The sequence below is a fragment of the Limanda limanda genome, chromosome 3 (genome assembly GCF_963576545.1).
Source record: "Limanda limanda chromosome 3, fLimLim1.1, whole genome shotgun sequence".
Lineage (NCBI taxonomy): Eukaryota > Metazoa > Chordata > Actinopteri > Pleuronectiformes > Pleuronectidae > Limanda > Limanda limanda.
Window position 1 is genome coordinate 18,079,745 of NC_083638.1, and position 19,358 is coordinate 18,099,102.

Here is a 19,358-nt window from a genome sequence, read left to right on the forward strand (position 1 = left end):
AAACCCTCTTACATTATTTTTATTTCTGCAACAATGTGAAAACTGAAAACACTGAAGTATATAACCTCACCTTGAAATTGTCCATGGATGAGAAAATGTCTTCACGATGCACAAAGTCCGATGAAACTGTTAAACAAGCTGATTAAAATGAAACAAGATTATGTTACCGTGGTGTATAGTTGTCACCTACAAAGTTATGTTTCAGAAACATGTTTTAGTGCAAAGTTTACCTGATGAAAGTGAGTGATGAGACCCGTCGCCATGGTCAAAAATCTGGAACAGAACGTAGCACCGCCTCCGAACCTGACGCCACAACAGACAGCCTATGGCAGAGCGCTACGCAGGTACAGGAAATCACGTGCCTACCGCCACTTTGCAGCGTGAATCCACATTCTGGCAAGGCGTCTTGTCAGCTCGCTCTGAGGATGGTTACTGTGAGGTACCGTGAACTAAGTGTTACTGAATCTGCGATTGTGTCTTTGTTTTTCTTTTTGCGCTCCACTGTTTGCCTTATATGGGTGGGCTACACAGATGCCTTAAAGTTCTCTTTTCTTTATTGGTTTTTACCCTTATTATTCTCGTATTGACTGTTTTACCGTTTGCTGCTTTTTGGGTTCACACATGTTACTCTGCCTAAAACTCATTCACATGTGACGTGTGTAGTGAACTTGGCTGCCATATGCTGTAGAGAGAGAAACTGGCCCTTCCTGTTACATCTCTGTGATAATGTCATGTTTTATTCATGTTACAGATACAGTATATCATGTTTTTTTTTATACACGTTCCCATTCTTTATGTGGTATCACATGGAAACGACCTTTTGTTTGAGCCCACACACAACTTGTCTCGTTTCATAACAGAGCATTAGATTCAAGTGGGATATAGTGAATTTACATCATCCTTCACAAAGTGCTCTGAAACTTTAACACATACTTTAACATAATACAGGCCTTGTTTAGATCAAGGAGTTTTCTGATGCCTATTTCTGACATTTTGGCTCAGAACTCTTTGTGCACTACTGGTACTACTGTGTCTAGATGCTAACACAGTTTCACACCTGTAACAGGCAGTAAGAATGTAAAGATAATCTAGTGTTCTGAATTTGTGTAGAAAAGCTACTGTTCAGATATTATTTCATACAGTTACTTCTCTTGTCCTGATATTTTCCTTTAGTGACATTTTAAAATGTCCTCTCCCTCTCAGGAAGTGGACACAGTCCGTGGAGTCTTTGTGTGTCGCCGGAGTTGAAAGGAATTTGCAGATATTGCTTTGATTCAAAGGAAATATCTGGCGCAGCGGAGAGATGTGCACGTTTGGTGAGAGTGCGAGACAGAGGCTTCCCGTCACTTGTTGCTGCTCAGGACCAGGAGCACAGCGAGGGAGAGCCGCTAGTTGAGCCATGATGCTGGAGACGGAGAGTAAAGAGGCTCCAGCTGCTGAGAGCAACCAGGCACAGGTCACAGCGGGACACGTGTCCACGAACACGCTGCAGGTACCCGGTGAAGCATCCGTGTCTCCGCCCGTGGCCTCCATACACTCTCACTCTCCTGCCCCCCCAGCGACTGAGGATGAGGATGAGAGTGAGGACGAGTCAGACATCTTGGAGGAAAGTCCCTGTGGCCACTGGCTGAAACGCAGTGAGGAGGTGTGAGGGGAGCGGGAAGCTGAGCTGTCACAGGATCAGCTGAAAATGAAGGACAGAGTATTATATGTTCAAGAAGTTGTCCTGAGACACGTCTCCCTCTCTGTATCAGTCAAAGTTCGATTTGACTCTTGAGTATGTATATTCACTGGTGTCATTTTGATTTGATCTATATTTAATTGTGTGGTCTCATTGACATTTTCATAATTTTTTGGAATAGGGCCAGAGAACAGGAGACATACATATTCAGCAAATAGATACAACACAACAAAGAGTTAAATCGTGAAAAGCAGCACAACAAGGGCTCATGTTCAGTACTTGTGCAAGTGAACATCTGGGCAAGTGAGCAACTGGGCCTGCTTGTGTTTCTTGAAGGATTTCAGCTCTCATCCAAAAGGCTTCTTCTGTTCAGGAGCCAACGGAGAGAGGCAGACCCTCAGTCCCATTCACACAAGCAAGCTCTCACAAACAGTCTCCAATTAACCCAACCCCAATCTGCATGAGTACCCAGAGTAAACCACAGGAGAAACCCCACACAGAAAGGACCATGGCCCAGCAGGGATTTAAACCAGACCAAAGTTCAACCCACATCAGTGTGATTTAAAAACTGCCTGAAATGACTGGAACCATCTTTGGAGAAAATTGTATTTGAAGACTCTATTTACTTATTGGCCCGTGTCCCATCATCTAGCATTAAATGTATGATCTCATGAGCCACTTTTCTATTCCCGTTAAACGTAGGTGAATCAGCGTAATGTACCCGGGATAGATGCTGCGTATTTGGCTGTGGACACAGAGGAGGGTGTGGAGGTAGTTTGGAATGAAGTCATGATCTCGGAGAGGAAGAACTTCAAACTGCTGGAGGTGAGGGACGGTGTTACAGAGTAGGATTGAAACTGTTAAAGATAGTTACTTTAAGGAGTTTGGACTCATTGTCACGTAGTTGTTCATGTCATTATGTATGGAATGTGATAGCAACCAAAACACAATTGTCTCTGTTCGCTCACCCAAGCTGTAAATATTTCACCTCAAAATGTTACAAATATAAAAAGGATTGTTGACTTACTTTCATTTATGTTTATGTGACTCAGTTGTAAATTCACATACACAGGTTGAGTGAATATAAAGACTGATTGGGTATGAAGAGTAGTAAAAGTACCCAGAATCTAATGATAGATATACAGGTGCATCTCAATAAATTAGAATATCATGGTAAGGTTTGTTGGTTTTGATAATTCAATTCAAAAAGTGAAACTCATATAGATTCATTACACACAGAGTAAAATATTTCAAGCGTTTATTTCCTTTAATTTGGATGATTATGGCTAACAGCTAATGAAAACCAAATTCTGTATCTCAGAAAATTTGAATATTGTGAAAAAGTTCAATATTGTTCACTCACGATGTCCCACTCTAATCAGTTAATAAACCCCAAACACCTGCAAAGGTTTCCTTTAGAGCCTTTAGATGGTCTTTAAGTCTGGTTCAGTAGGATACAGAATCATGGGGAAGACTGCTGACTTGACAGTTGTCCAGAAGACAGTCATTGACATGCTCCACAAGGAGGGTAAGCCACAAAAGGACATTGCTAAAGATGCTGGCTGTTCACAGAGTGCTGCATCCAAGCATATTCATAGAAAGTTGAGTGGAAGGAAAAAGTGTTAGAAAAAGGTGCACAAGCAACAGGGATAACCGCAGCCTTGAGAGGATTGTGAAGCAATGGCCATTCAAGAAGAAGAGACAACGTCAGAAGCGTCTACCTGGGCTAAGGAGAAAAAGGGCTGGACTGTTGCTCAGTGGTCCAAAGCCTTTTTTCAGATGAAAATTAATTTTGCATTTCATTTGGATATCAAGGTCCCATAGTCTGGAGGAAGAGTGGAGAGGCACAGAATCCAAGTTGCTTGAAGTTCAGTGAAGTTTCCACAGTCAGTGATGATTTGGGGAGCCATGTCATCTGCTGGTGTTGGTCCACTGGATTTGATCAAGTCCAAAGTCAACACAGCTATCTACCAGGATATTTTAGAGCACTTCATGCTTTCTTTCACTGACAAGGTTTACGTAGATGCTGATTTCATTTTCCAGCAGGACTTGGCACCTGCCCACACTGCCAAATTACCAATACCTGGTTTAATGACCATGATATCACTGTGCTTGATTGGCCAGAAAACTTGCCTGACCTGAACCCCATGGAGTATTGTCAAGAGGAAGATGAGCGACACCAGACCCAACAATGCAGACAAGCTGAAGGCCACTATCAAAGCAACCTGGGCTTCCGTAAAACCTCAGCACTGCAACAGGCTGATCGCCTTCATGCCCCGCCGCATGCATGCAGTATTTCATGCAAAATGAGCCCCGACCAAGTATTGAGTGCTTATATATGAACATACCTTCAGTAGGCTGACATTTCTGTATTAAAAATCCTTTGTTTTATTGGACTTATGTAATATTCTAATTTTCTGAGATACAGAATTGGGGTTTTTTATGAGCTGTAAGCCATATTAAACTAAATTAAAAGAAATAAACACTTGAAATATTTCACTCTGTGTAATGAATCTATATAATATATGACTTTCAATTTTTGAATTGAATTAATGAAATACATTAACTTTTCCATGATATTCTAATTTATTGAGATGCACCTGTATGGGTGAGAGTAACATGGCTCAGTGTAAATGCAATGTGGAACAACCAGTGTCCAGCTATGCTAGGGAAATTTAAGTGCGCCACTTCCTTATAGATACATATGTGACACTTAAATGCCATTATATCATCATGTTTTATTGAGGCAGCCAGTGATATAATGTGTGGTTGATATTTAATGAGCATCTTTAAAATGTCTAAGTATTAAATAACATCACAGGAAAAAAAGTCCACCACTCCTCTCGCATATTGACATCACTTGTACTCTACTGTTTCTTTTAATTACATCACTAGACATAGCCGGACAGGGTCCCTTAAAATCCTTCAAAGTTTGTGAATTTGAGAAAATCTGGTTATTTAAAGTTTTATTTATTTTGTGCAAAAATGTTGATAAGTTACTACATAGTGATCTGCATGTGCTTTCACCATCTGTGCTGTGTAAGTCAGGGTAGAGACCATATATTCTGCCATCACTTTAACACCTGGCAAGCTACTCTCTTTTTATTTATTGTCTGTAAAGACCGTTAGTTCTCATAGTGTACACTTAGTGTTGTTTCAGTATTCAACCTTGATCCGTTTCTCAAACTGTACCAATTAGGGTCCATGAATTTGAGTGAAATATCTGGAAAATCTATTGAATTAGATGTTAAGCATGCGTGGGAAAGAGTTTTGAAATCATGTGTTTTGTACGGGAGAGAATTGTGATAGTTAATTCAGAAGTGCTCTACTTACACACATTTTCCTTGTATTTAGGAAAAGGTCAAGGCTGTATTTGATAACCTGATCCATTTGGAACATGCAAATATTGTCAAGTTTCACAAGTACTGGGCTGACACAAAGGAGAACCGGGCGAGGGTGAGTCTCAAACCTTTTAAAAACGTTGATGAATCTTCTAACTGTCAGTTGCATTTATGAAAACATAATTTTAAAGCATTATGAAATAACACACATTTTCTTCTGTTTTATAATTCTTTGAATCTGGTGGCGGCTAATGTCTTCTCTCCCTCAGGTGATTTTCATTACAGAATATATGTCATCCGGAAGCTTGAAGCAGTTCCTGAAGAAGACTAAGAAGAATCACAAGAGTATGAATGAAAAGGTAAAAGTTGGCTCCGTGTAAATACACTTTAAATAACAAACTTTACTAATTGTGACTTCTTTTCTTTTTAATTTGTGGAAAGTAACTTTTCCTTTATAACTAAATAAAATTGGATTTTTCGTTCAGGGAGCAAGTTTAATAGTCTGGTAAACAAATGTATTGGGGTCCTGTGCACCAACTGGCCTCTTGTTATAATGCAAGCCAAAGTTGATCCATACTGGCAACCAGCCAGGAAGCGCTCTGATAAGATATATGGTTCTACAGGCTTGGAAGAGATGGTGCACTCAGATCCTGTCTGCTCTCAGGTTAGCTTTCCTTTTTCAGACATTATGTTCAAAAAGTTCAATATGCAACCTCGCGAGAAAATGCACACACATGGATAATAATCCAGACCTTCTCTTAAATAATTTGTATGTATTTGTAATGTGTTTTTCCCTATTGAGCAGTTATCTCCACTCATGTGATCCACCCATCATCCATGGCGACCTGACCTGTGATACCATCTTCATTCAGCACAACGGGCTCATCAAGATCGGATCAGGTATAGAATTACACTGGTTTGCTTCCCCTGTGTTGGGTAGAGGAGCAGCAGTGCTGCTGTTGGAGTCAAATTATATAAAATTATGGATGCATCAAATTGGAAATTTCAAATAATTTAATGCTAAATTTCCATAACTGTACTAAAGGAACCCTGCACATTGTGTATGAACATGGGTGCTGTGCAAAGTTATTTAGATTTTCTTGCATTCACTTCTAAACCTCCCTCATTTTATTTTAAAGAATATAAACGTTGAATTATTTATAATGACTCTTGGTCCTCCTTCTCACATTCTTTCTTTTGCTCCTTTCTTGGTCTGTTTATTACTTCTTTCTGCATCACACTAGTTTCTCTTAATGTTCACCATCCTGCTTCTACATCATCCTCTGTATTGTCCCTTGTCTAATCTACAGTTTCTCCAGAAACTATTAACAGCCATGTGAAGACTTTTCAAGAGGAACAGAAGAACATGCACTTCTTTGCTCCAGAATATGGAGGTAGATATTTCTTTGGTTGCTGATATGGAAGTATTCTGAGCTCCAGAGTGAACTGAATGACACATGTTTTGGACAATATCCCTCATCTAATGTTTTTTAGGATATGGTACTTTCAGCCCTTAAAATGATATAGATTCTCACAAAATATATCATTTTAAGAAAATGTAATAGAACAAGGACAGGGTATCTTTGCAAATGTTTTACAAAAGTGCCATACATAAAAAATTGTTGTATGAATAGTTTGAGCAATATTAAGATGTTTTACTGGTAAAACTCATGTCAAACTTCTTAATACAACTTGTAAAATTCATTATATTCTTTTCTGGAAATTCTTCAAATGGTCTCAAATAAAAAATGAAAAAAGTTCGGTTTAATATTTAGATCTAAGTCTTGAATAAGGACAAAGTTCTGACATGTGTTCTGTAATGATTATTTCCATGTTATTCTTTCTCTCATTGTAGCTGTTGAGGAGATCACTACTGCAGTAGACATTTACTCATTTGGCATGTGTGCATTAGAGGTGAGATTGGATCCACGATACATAAATTAATGTCTTGAGCCCTGCACCAAAGCAATATGTCAATGTGTGTGTTTTTCTGTGTTGCAGATGGCGCTCCTGGAGATCCAGGGGAATGGAGAGTCCTATAATGTTTCTCAGGAGGCCGTAAACAATGCGATACAGTTACTGGAGGACCCACTGCAGAGGGTAAGATACAGAGAGTAGTATCTGTTCATGAGAATCTTAAAAGAACATTTAAACAAGTTTTTCTCATGGTTTCTTATGTTTGTTTGTTTTTGCAGGAGTTAATCCGGAAGTGCCTCGAGCGTGATCCTATTGCAAGACCTACAGCCAGAGAGCTGCTCTTCAACCAGGCTCTGTTTGAAGTACCTCAGCTAAAACTGCTGGCTGCCCATTGTATTGTTAGCCACCAACGTTAGTCTTGCACACACACACAGACACACACACATATACATACAGTTTGAGTAATGTGATATTTGTGCAGGTGTCTCATCTCATTCAATTGTTCTTTAATCATTTCTAAATATTTAGACACGATACCTGAAAATGCTCTAGAGGAGATAACCAAGAACCTGGACCCCAACCTGGTCATTGCTGAGAGTAAAGAGGGTGTTCAGCTCAAGTAAGGGCCAGAAACTGATGATTTAACAGGAGTCAATGTTCATTCTTCCAGTAATTAATAATGTAAAAATCTCACCCTTGTTGATTGTTTTACATTTTATTGCTCTAGACTTATATATGTTGTATTATCTAATATATTCATCAACGATTTACTGAATTTGTAAGAATTATATCACACTTTGGATTTGTGGTTCTCTCTCAAACAAAATTATCAAGTGGGATTTTTATTTTTTCCCATAGGCTTTCACAGTTTCCTGCTTTAGAACTTGATAAATTCCTGGAGGATGTCAGGTAAGAAGCACATCAGTGTTGTGTACTCCAAGGTTTTGAGCAAGCTCAGTGTGCATCATGTGAAAATGTGTATCTAGTTTAAAGAAGCCCAGAGGATGTAATACTCTCTGGCCACATGAGGGCAGCAGTGGGCTATGTGAGAATCTCTGTACCTCTCCCAATAAAATGTTCTTCAATTTTAAGACATAAACATTGTAGTTGAAGATTTAGTGTTTTATATTAGCAATGGATTCATTTTTTAATGTCTGTATTTCCATCATCTCTCATTTATTTTCCCTTAATTTTTCTTTACCATAACTTTATAAAACTAATATATTTTTCAATTTCTCTCCCCTTCATATTTTCTCCAAATCTCCCTGTCTTTGTCTTTCCATCTCTCCCTGAGTCAGGAATGGTATTTATCCAATGACGGCGTTTGGGCTGCCCTGTCCTCAGCAGCCTCAACAGGAGACGGTTCAATCTCCTGTCGTCGTCCCCTTGGTCAAATCCCCAACCCCTGAACCTGCAGAGCTCGAGACACGACGGGTCTGTATGACAGATTATACTGCTGAATAAAGACGATGCCGTCACAATGGTCACAATTAATAAGTGATAATTTTGAGGCTCATGCTTCTCAATTTTCACTGAATCAAGATATATATTGCACATTTGTGTGAAGAATTTACTGCAAGACCAATACTTTCCCTACTTTCCGCAGGTCGTTCAAATGCAGTGTAATGCTGAACCTGTGGAGGAGGGTGCAAGGTTTCATGTGAGTCATAACATTTACAAGTTGATGATTTATTTTAAATGGACTGATTTAGAGGATAAGGTGGGATCTATTGACATAAATTAAATTATAATATTGATGATTATAGCAGAATAAATATTACAATAACATTCTTGTTGTCATGTTACCTGTCGGCCACTGTAGCTACTCCTACAATCTAGGAAATGGAACAATGGGGGGGGGGGGGAGTATTCAGTTAGTTGCAATCTACAACCTCACAGCTAAATGCCACTAAATCTTATACACTGGTCCTTCAATAAAAGTCCAGAAGCAACTCTGAATTTTACCAACCATGGTGATAAACTAGCTATTTACAAAATCCTGTGCATTCAAACCTTTTTCTCTGTTGTTGTCTCTCCTCCTTTAGCTTACATTACTGCTGAAACTGGATGATAAACTGACCAGACATCTAAGCTGTGACATGCTACCCAGTAAGAACAACTCTTCTGAATCACACACTGGCGCATACTCAATGAGCTTAAACATACCCTTTAGAATATTGATAATCTTTGACTTCCCCATATTGGTATCGGCATCTGCCCATAAAATCCATATCAGTCAGGCTCTACTTTTGTCTTAATTAAAAATACTCCGCCATGTTATGTAAAAAGTCCTAGACCCAAAAGCATTCAGTACCTGCTTTATCGGTCAGGTGAGGCAATAACATTATTTTTGGCACGTTTGTGCGTTTTGTTTTTTATCCATGTGAAAACATGTTTTTATTGATTATAGTCATTTTGTCCATCTGGACAGTTTAGTTTTACAGTTTGGTTTTAATGATGATGACATACATTTATGAGTTTGATATGATTATTTCTGTATGAATGACTGTGTAGGCAAGTCCAATCTTCTCTCAGATTTGACCACACACGGTGGTTTTATTGTGCACTTCCTCTCCATGTGTGTCGTCAGAGGCATGCAGGAAAGTGAGAGTGAGATTCCAGAGATAATTTGAAACTCACATGGCATCACAATATACAGTAGCATGCAAGACTATTTAAAGCAGGAAGACTGTCGTTTGCGTGTAATAAAAACCTTGCTATTTTGGAAAGTTTATTCGGATTGCATTCCCAAATCGTTTCCTAATAACCGTAAAAACCTTAGAGTCTGGTGTAAATGTTTTTTTTGTAAAACAAAAGTGAGCCATTGTTAAAACTTTGCATTTTATACCAATATTTCAGTATTTTTATTGGTGACACGTATGAGAAGGAAGGCAAAAGAGAAAATAACACACAGCACAACTGTTGCCCTGGTCAGAATAATGTTGGCACTATGGTCCAATGTGCACATGTATACGCAGGTATGGTAGGCATGTATAAGTTTGCAGGCGTGTGGGGAATGCTGGGCCTGTGAAAGGCTGCAGCTGACAGCTGTCACCCCCTATGTCATGATCTGTCCATCTCTTCCCAGGTTCTCATCTCTCTCTTTCTCTTTTACTCTCTCTCTCTCTCTCTCTCTCTCTCTCACTTGTTCTTTTCTGCTCTTCCTCCAGTTCTCCACACACTAGCACCATTGGCACAAATACTGTACATTCACATCCATGAACACCACTGCACCTGGTCAGTCTCACAGACACTACCTGTTCCTTTAACAGTCGCTCCTGCTGATATCAGGGGATACTCTTTCCAAAGGTTTCCTTATCAACAAGACAAAGTCCAAAGTCAATCAGTGCTGGGTCACTAGCTAACCAAACCACTTAGATTTCATCCATTTGGCCTTTGCTTGTCTCTCCAACAACCTATTTCAGAGAAATCATGATTGAAACTAAACTCTTTGTTGAATGATTTTATATCAAACCACAAAACATGTATCAGCAGGGAAGCCTCTCCCACAGCTCCTCATACAGCTGTGGGCTGCTGGTGTTTTTCTTTTGTTAATGTCAAAGTTATTGGATGCTCCATCTCCTCCACTTGTTTGTCTTGTTCCACCCACATTCCTGGTTCAGTTGTAAAAAGACAGCTTGGTTATTAAAAATCAGTCGACCCTGACCAGTCCTCTGCTCACAGGGGAGAAAGTCCCAATAGGGGCAGCAACTAAAGTAATCATAATAAAACACTTTTGTTAAATGATATCCATTTATTACAAAAACAGCACAGTAGAGGGGATATTTTTATCACAAAAACTTGAGCAGCTGCTTTACAACATGGATTACTGACATTGCTGGAATCTTAATCTGCTTTTCCCAAGATAAATTGTTTCTGCAGCTGATGAAAAGTTGTCCCAGCTGGAATGCAGATTTTTTATTTAAACAGCTAAAGTAGAAAACTGAGTCAGGAGTTAGTTCAGATTTTGGGGACAAACATTAAAGTTTACAATGAAAACTACAAAAAGGTAAAATGTTAGACCAGTCATAAAGTTGTGGGCAAGTTGTAGAAGAGGATCAGTCAATTTAGTTATTAAGCCTTGAATAAAAAGTTATATTTAAAAAACTAAAACATATTAACGTCTCCTGTCCTAAAAAGACCATGCTATCTGAAACATGTTGGCTTTTAATTTTTCCTGTCAGATGAGTCCCATTTTGTTGTTTCAACAGTAGTTAATGTCACTTAATAAAATCCCTGTTAAATTCCCACAGTAATGAATTAAAAAAGGATGTTCTGAAACAACACAGTGGGCTCACAGATGATGCAACAGCAGGATCAGATGTTTGGTGGTTGCTAATGTGTTTAAGGTGGGATTTGGATTCAAAAGCAGCAGCTGGTCCATATTTTTCTGAATGTGCCTCAGTCTGACCTTGTTTTTTGTGTGAGTGTTTATAGTATTTGCACAACTCCATCGTTTTGTCGGTCTGTTACATGTCCATGAATTGGTGACTAACTACACTTGTGTGTGTTTCAGATGAATCTGGTCAAGAGCTGGCTGAAGAGTTGGTGCAGCTGTGCTTCATCAGTGAGGTGGGTGGTAGCTGGATATTTCTGCAAAGTGTTTTCAAATCCATGTGATTTTAAAAAGTGTCCTCATACCCCATCATCACACCTTCCCCTTATGCACATTAACTGTTTCACATAGTAAGTGCTCTGGTGCTTACTCAATTAAGTAGACACACAACCCCACTCCCATGTGTGTCGTCTCTTCATCTATCTGTGGGTGGGAGTATATTCATGTAGACCCACATCATAATGACTCCATCCTCTTAACTGTATTGTCAGCATATAACTGTAGTATCTAGCAGTTCTTTTTATTTATCTAACATCCTGAATTGTTAGAAATATTGATTCTCTTTCTTTCTCCTTCTCACAGTTGGACCAAAACAAAATAGCCTGTTTGCTAGAAGAAAGTTGCACTCAAGCTCTTCACTAGCAAGGGTTTCCTCAAGATGTGTTGGCATAATGTGATATTCTGTACTATCTCAGGTTCAAACTGCATCTTTTTACTCAATAAATTTCAGAAGTTGAACAATTTCCTCCATTTGGGTCACGGATTGTCATTAAGGGTTGATGGTGGGTCGCGAAGCCATGCCAGTTGAGAACCACTGCTCTGTATAAATGGATGCAGGGGCTTTGAAACACGGTCTATAAAGCAGTTTTGTAAGATTTTGTGAGGATCGGTTTGGTTCAGTATGAGGCCCCCAGGTCCCTTTTCACTGTGGCCCCCAGGTCCCTTGAAACACTCCTACATAGATTGGATTCTTTTGAATGAGCTAACTCTGATCTTTGCTATTAAGTTTATTTAAAAGGTAAACCACAATAAGGCTGCAACACACTTGATCACAACATAACTGTCTAGATTATTTACAGCTTTACAATGAAATCCAATATTTTATTAAGCACACAGTTGCATTTTAGAGAGAGGTGTTGATTTTGTATTAGATTGTGTATTGTCTGGTCTAAAACAACATCATAACTGATTGAGGCCTTCCCTGGAGTAGCACCACTCAACTGGTTTACTACATTTGAATTGTTGGACCTCACGTTTTGACCAGCAGCAAAACTGTGAATCCCCTAGAAATACAGAGACACATTCTATCCAAAGAAAATCTACAGATTAAGCCAATCAACTCTGTTCATCCATTCTCACTTGCCCCTCTCCCTTGGCTCTTTTTAATTACCTCCTACAATATAACATTCCCAGCTCTTTGGCTTTTGTTACGTGTTGGACCAAACTCACCTATCAAATTAAATGTATAGATTAATTTGCAATTTTTTTATAGATAAATACCTGGGGTGAATATTTTTAAAAGGCCTTTGATACAGAACAAAATGTATGTGCATTGCTGCATACCACATTCTGGCAAGGCGTCTTGCCAGCTCGCTCTGGAGGATGGTTACTGTGAGGTACTGTGAACTCAGTGTTACTGAATTTTCGTTTGTGTCTTTGTTTTTCTTATTGCGCTCCACTGTTTGCCTTAATGTGGGTGACCTACACAGATGCCTTAAAGTTCTCTTTTCTTTATTGTTTTTTACTCTTATTATTATCTTATTGACTGTTTTACCGTTTGCTGTTTTTTGGGTTCACACATATTACTCTGCCTAAAACTCTTTCATATGTGACGTGTGTAGTGAACTTGGCTGCCATATGCTGTAGAGAGAGAACCTGGCCCTTCCTGTTACATCTCTGTGATAATGTCATGTTTTAATCATGTTACAGATACAGTATATCATATTTTTCTTTACATGTTCCCATTTTTTTTCGTGGCATCACATGGAAACTACTCTTTTTTTTTGTTTAGCCCATACACAACTTGTTTTGTTTCATAACAGAGCATTAGATTCAAGTGGGATATAGTGGATTTACATCATCCTTCACAAAGTGCTCTGAAACTTTAATACATCATTTAGCATAATACAGACCTTGTTTAGATAAAGGAGTTTTTTGATGCCTATTGCTGACATTTTGGTTCAGAACTCTTTGTGCACTACTGGTACTACTGTGTCTAGATGCTCACACAGTTTCACACCTGTAACAGGCAGTAAGAATGTAAAGATAATCTAGTGTTCTGAATTTGTGTAGGAAAGCAAATGTTAAGATATTATTTCATACAGTTACTTATCTTGTCCTGATATTTTCCTTTAGGTACATTTTAAAATGTCCTCTCCCTCTCCCTGCTTAACTGAAAACCTCCGTACAAGCTTTCAAACAGAGCTTTCCTCTTATGCTGGATTTTGATATATGTACTGTGAAATCACTGAAATATTAATCCAATGACTCCTCTTGTATTTCTGAAGTGTTCTTTTTTTTTATGTATTCAGGTATCTTTTTGCTTAAAACTGCTTTTCCTAACCCTATGCTCAATGCATTGTTTACTGTGTTCTCCTGTTTTTAAACTGCTAAGATTGTAAATCCCAAAGATATGTCCTAAAACTAGCCAGTAGAATGTAAATGCACCACTCCTGGTGTAGAGAAGTGGTGAAAACCAACCAATGTGACCTGAGCAGCTTTACTCTGACTGTCTTGGCTCTGTGTATGTCTCTCTCTCACCATCTTTTCCACCAAAATGATTGGTGCTGCTGAACTTGGTAATTAAATTATCGTTGGTATGGGATGGGCAGCTTAAGCCTGTTACTCCAGGGTTTGAGCTTTTGGTTTTATTTGGATGTTGTAATATTTTGTGTTTGACATGGATGTGAGTAAATGTACATCTTTTCTGAGACTTGCACCCTGCAAAGTGTGACACTTTCAAATACAAGTGTAAAGTGCTGGACTGTGTTATACTACTGGGATTCTGTTCTACGGTTTTGTGAGTGATGTGAAAACACACAAGCTCACAGTTGGTGTGAACTGTTGCGCCCCTCAGCGTCCAGCGAGCTGCAGGTGATTCACAGGTGAGTTTGCTGACGTCATACAGGAAGTGGACACAGTCCGTGGAGTCTTTGTCTCGCTGCAGTTGAAAGGAATTGGCAGATATTGCTTTGATTCTAAAGAAATATCTGGCGCAGCGGAGCGATGTGCACGTTTGGTGAGTGTTTGGTTACATGTGCTCCTCCTCACTGTCGATCTGTAATGTCTCAGCTCCGTGTTTCTCCCTCCGTGGGTTTATCTGACCTCAGGCCTGCAGGTGGGCTCACACGCTTTCGCTTTCAACACTTTGAATGTGAGACCTGTTTAAGAGCTGGTAACTCACAGATAGATAATGTCGACCCTACCTCCTCTCATCTCTCTCAATAACAGATGAGAGATGAACAGAGTCAGAGAAGCTTCTGTATGTAAATGAATCGTGTTACTCGTATATGTCTGCAACTGTCTGCTTATCAAACGTTTACTACGCCGAATAAAATGTATACTGGAAACTAAGTCCTGCAAAAAAGGAATACATATATTACCCGATGATAATTTATCTTCGAATACACTACAACACAGTCTAAAGCTAGATGGATGAAATAGCTCATAATTTGTTGTAGATACTTTGCTCTCAGTGTAAATGTCACCCAACAATTAACGACAATTTGTTATGTATACATCTCAAGTTTGATTTGAGGCACTTTACAAATAATATTTATATTGCAGGTTTTCCTCCACAGGATAATGACTAGTAAATGTATTAACTTGTAAAATGATCAGCGTAGTGTGCGTCTTAGTCCCATTCATTCAGACTTTTAACATAAATCCTGTATCAGTTGGGGATTCAACACAGAATGAATGAGTGGTCTTGGGCAAACAGAAATAGGTTTGGCTTTGTGTTAAATATTGGCAATGTAGGCGCAGTCTGTTAAACTCCTCCATACTTCCTGTTCCAAGCTGTCACGCCATCTTGCTATGAACTGTATTAATATTATCTTGTGCTGTATGTCTGTCTTCCAGATAAGGACAAAGGGCCAAGGAGGCTGATGAAAAAGGGATTAACTCTCATCCTGGTCGGCCATATTAATTTCATCCTCGGAGCTATTGTCCATGGCAATGTCCTCCGCCACATTTCCAAACCCAGTCAGCATATCACGACTGAATACACTGTCGCCAACATCATCTCTGTCACCTCTGGCCTGCTGGTGAGTGGATAATATCCTACCAAGTCATCTGAGCAGATTAGGTGAAGAAACCGAAGAATTTAAGGTTCATAGAACTTTCAAAAGACAAGCAATTTGGTCCATGTTTTACTGTGAAATGGATGATTAATGAATAAACTGATGTTGAGTTCTCATTCATGTCACTGACTATCAGAGCTACAAGTGTAAACTCAGCTATCACAGATTATTAGCTCCTTTAGCTCTAATAAAGAGCTGTGAATCTTTGTCAGCACAAGATTAAACTTGCCCATTCATAAGGAGCTGTTTTTTCAAACCAGTCACTCGTCGCTTTAGGGCAGACTTCATTACACTGAGGTGTCAGATTTACTGCCAGTTGTTGTTGATGGTAATGATGTCATGTTTCTTTAAAATACACGCCAAATTCATGTTGTCATTTCAAATTACAGAGCATTGCCAGTGGAATTATTGCCATTGTGGTGTCAAGAAACATCCACGTGTTAAAGCTGGTAAGAATTAGATTTATTCTCAACAACTGGTCTTCTCACTTCTGTCACTCAACCATCTAACCTAATTATGTCTGTATATGTGATGATGATTGTCTCTGTGTCTCCAGCAAATAGGACTTCTGGTTGTGTCATTCCTGAACGCACTGCTCTCAGCGGCGTGCTGCACAGGTCTCCTCCTTGCTATTGGTATCACTGTTGCCCACAATGGTCAAGGTTTGATGCTGGGATGCAACGATACACAGGTGCCCATCAACGCTCGGTCACCAGTCAGTAGCCAGTGCCCCTTTGATACAACACGAATATATGTGAGTGTAAACTTTCCTTTTACAATTGCCTCTATTTAAAAAGTTCTACTCTACCCTCTGCTCTTTACCCTTAGGTTTTTTTTACCATAGACTGTTTCTAAAGATGGACATGACTTCTCCCCTAATGTAATGTGAAAGTGTTCCGATCGCCACCAGGTGGCTGGCTGCTGTATAGGTCATAAATCCCTCCTCATCCATGTTATATGGATTGGGACATAAAGCATAAATCCAATACATTTTTCTCAAAGATGGTTTCTGCAATTTTGGTATTTCTTATTATACTGATGTTTGTTCAAGTGCTGATGTTTCCGGTAAGTTTGGTATTAATTATTTATTTGATGCTATTAAGATAGTGAAAGTCAATGTTTTTTATAGTTAAAGTGCTCAACCTTGTAGTGCTACTTTATTTCTTTATATTCCATGTCTCCGCAACTTTCTGTCTTGTAGGAAACCACCCTATCATTGTGGGTTCCGTGTGCTATCTTGTCAGCAATTGAGGTTGGACTGTCTCTCTGGTGCTTCATTGTTGGACTGGCTCTCAGGGGGCTGGCACCCTGTGGCAACAGCTACATCAAAGAGCAGGTGTGTCTCTGTGTGGGGGTGTGGATATACTGAAGGGATGTATCTGTGGTGTGTGTCTGAATGTCTCTTTGATTAAGACATGCACACACTTGGTCGCAGTCAAACACACACATTCAATTGTCCACAGATATATTCTCCCACCTGGTCAGTCACTGTAGGTCAAAAGACAATACAATCACACTCACTGACTCACTCACAGAGTGAAACAATGTGTTCTGATCAATTCATTCTTCATCCCATCATTCTCTTTTCCAGTTGGAGGAAGAGGCTGAGCGCTCTGCCCATAGCCAACGTCTGATGGGACATCACCTAAACCCCGATGCCTAACTGAACAAAAAACATTCAGGAAGGATATAACTCCATGTAGACAAGCACAGCCAAAACCCAAAAGCCATCATTGCACTTATATTCAGACTAGCACATTTTGCCCTGCATTCAGCTGGGTGAGTGTCACAGTGGAGCAGCGGTGGAATCAGTTCCACGAGTCTAGTTCTTGCTTTGTGGTGTAATGAAGCCTGATTCACAGATGGGTTACCAAACAGCTTCTTATATAAACCAAATTGTTTATCTTCTATGTACAGCTGTGCGAAGGCAGCTGATTCCATCTAGTCTATATGTGCCTGATGAAACCTATAAGTTATAAATTAATTTACAGTGCCACATAAAAAACCCACATCTGTATATTAAACTGTTTCATTCCAAAGTGTAGATTCAGTGTGGAAGCTGTAGTATGATATCAGTAATCTTTTCAGTCTTATCAGTATGCCTCCTTGGCTGTTTTGATTCTGCACAACCAGGTATGTTACGCCAAGCATGTCTTTTTATAGGAAGTATATAAGAACAAAGCTTTGTTTATGAAGAAAGTCCAATTTCATTTCATGCAAAAGTTCGAATATTTGAGCTGAGTTCAGGATCATTTTAGCTTCTATAAACCTTGACATTACATTTCAGAAAAATGTGTTTATTATCAGTTTTATCAAATGTTTATTGTTTAGTGCGTGTATTATATTTGAACTGTTTGCCCTGATTAAAAGTTATTATGTTTTGGAGATGTAACCATACTCATCAACATTTGTCTACATATATTCACAAATAACACATTTCATTTTAGCCACTGATGCACATTGGTTAATGAGAATGACCTTTAGAGAGTGCATACCAATGCCAAGGAGGCCCATCAGTCACCTTATGAAACCACATTTAGATTCACTAGATCCAGATTTTCATTTGGATCGGCACCAAATTGCACACACTCATTAATATTACTCCCTTTAACATATCTGATTATTTTCATCAAGAATCGTTAATTCTTTTTTGAGAAATCAACACAATTTTGAAATCTTGCTATGTTAAAGAGAGTTAAGAAAAATTCCTGAATCTGCCTTCCTATCTGGATCTGCACCAAAATGTAAATACATTCTTCTTGACCCATTTTGCATAGTCCCACGTATTTCCGTGGTGATGCCTCCACTAGTTTTTGCGTTGTTCTGCTAACTAACACACAGACAGATAAACAAACAAATGCAGATGAAAACATAACCTGTTCAGTTGAGGTAACTGTAATGTGAATTAACGTCATTTAAAGTGTGTGATGCAATAAAATACCAAATTATTTTTAATACAGCTCTTATCTTCAAACTAGATTAAACATGCTTTTAGTTTATATTGTTAGATAATCACGAATTTTCATAAATGTTCATAAGCATCCATTGTGGCTAATGATGAAAATGCCACAGATACAGTCACTGTACTACCTTTCATGTTTGTTTGTGTTTTGTACTTTTGATACTTAAGTTTTATCTAAAAAACATTATTTGTGAGCTTGGTGCTAGAATTATTTAATTTCACAGGAAATGATTAGCAAACTGTAAAAACACATGCAGTGATCAAATGATCAAAAATTGAGAGCTAAGGTCAGAATTTGGAATTAAGGACCTAGATTCACCAAAGGTCTCATCACAGACGGTTCAGATTACTAAAAAGCAGTGGAGCAGGGGTATTAAAATGATGCTTTTATAAAGATGCTCTATACCCCAGAATTTAAATCAAACTAAACTGCAGCTTAGATGTTTATGGACTGAGAGCCTCTGCACAGTGTATGTTGTGGGTTTAATGTCAAGTGGGGTCATTTTAAGAGGTTTAACCAGTATGTGGGCCAGCAGCCTCAGCCCGCACACCCCCCTACCCACCCACCCACAACCCAACGACAGAGAGGATCAGATCAGATCAGCCATGAAACGGTTAATCTAGTGCCGTGCTCAATCGTGTGGAAGGGAATCATAGCACGAAGCACTAATCCTGAGGCTGTAAGGGATAAATATTGACATAGTGTCGAGTGATATCATCACAACATGTCTGTGTGGCTGTTTCAGTCGGCATTACAATGATGTCACACTAAAAAATAATGAAGGTTCAATTTGAAATCACAGGATGAATATGATGTGTC

The 19,358-nt window shown here is 39.0% G+C and overlaps 2 protein-coding genes across 2 annotated transcripts; both read left to right on the top strand.

Moving 5' to 3' along the window:
- Window positions 1-380: 380 nt before the first annotated feature.
- Window positions 381-12,015, top strand: LOC132998054 (nuclear receptor-binding protein-like). Its single transcript, XM_061067539.1, has 18 exons — window positions 381-439; window positions 1,204-1,645; window positions 2,384-2,506; window positions 5,036-5,137; window positions 5,292-5,381; window positions 5,646-5,686; window positions 5,828-5,922; window positions 6,333-6,416; window positions 6,878-6,936; window positions 7,024-7,122; window positions 7,218-7,350; window positions 7,468-7,558; window positions 7,798-7,848; window positions 8,238-8,373; window positions 8,546-8,599; window positions 8,985-9,048; window positions 11,456-11,511; window positions 11,858-12,015. Exons 2-18 carry the CDS (start codon window positions 1,400-1,402, stop codon window positions 11,915-11,917), a joined length of 1,584 nt encoding a protein of 527 aa, XP_060923522.1. The 5' UTR covers window positions 381-439; window positions 1,204-1,399; the 3' UTR covers window positions 11,918-12,015.
- Window positions 12,016-14,420: 2,405 nt separating this feature from the next.
- Window positions 14,421-17,875, top strand: LOC132999009 (keratinocyte-associated protein 3). Its single transcript, XM_061068777.1, has 6 exons — window positions 14,421-14,513; window positions 15,356-15,540; window positions 15,966-16,025; window positions 16,133-16,330; window positions 16,778-16,912; window positions 17,168-17,875. Exons 1-6 carry the CDS (start codon window positions 14,501-14,503, stop codon window positions 17,237-17,239), a joined length of 663 nt encoding a protein of 220 aa, XP_060924760.1. The 5' UTR covers window positions 14,421-14,500; the 3' UTR covers window positions 17,240-17,875.
- Window positions 17,876-19,358: the final 1,483 nt, after the last annotated feature.

Bases quoted from the DNA above. Each gene is read 5' to 3' on its own strand.
- LOC132998054 (XM_061067539.1), top strand. From the start codon at position 1,400: ATGATGCTGGAGACGGAGAGTAAAGAGGCTCCAGCTGCTGAGAGCAAC. The intron at 5,138-5,291 runs GTGAGTCTCAAA...TCTCTCCCTCAG, and splicing joins CAAAGGAGAACCGGGCGAGG to GTGATTTTCATTACAGAATA. The intron at 6,937-7,023 runs GTGAGATTGGAT...TCTGTGTTGCAG, and splicing joins TTGGCATGTGTGCATTAGAG to ATGGCGCTCCTGGAGATCCA.
- LOC132999009 (XM_061068777.1), top strand. The intron at 15,541-15,965 runs GTGAGTGGATAA...TTCAAATTACAG, and splicing joins CTGTCACCTCTGGCCTGCTG to AGCATTGCCAGTGGAATTAT. The intron at 16,331-16,777 runs GTGAGTGTAAAC...TCTGTCTTGTAG, and splicing joins TTGATACAACACGAATATAT to GAAACCACCCTATCATTGTG.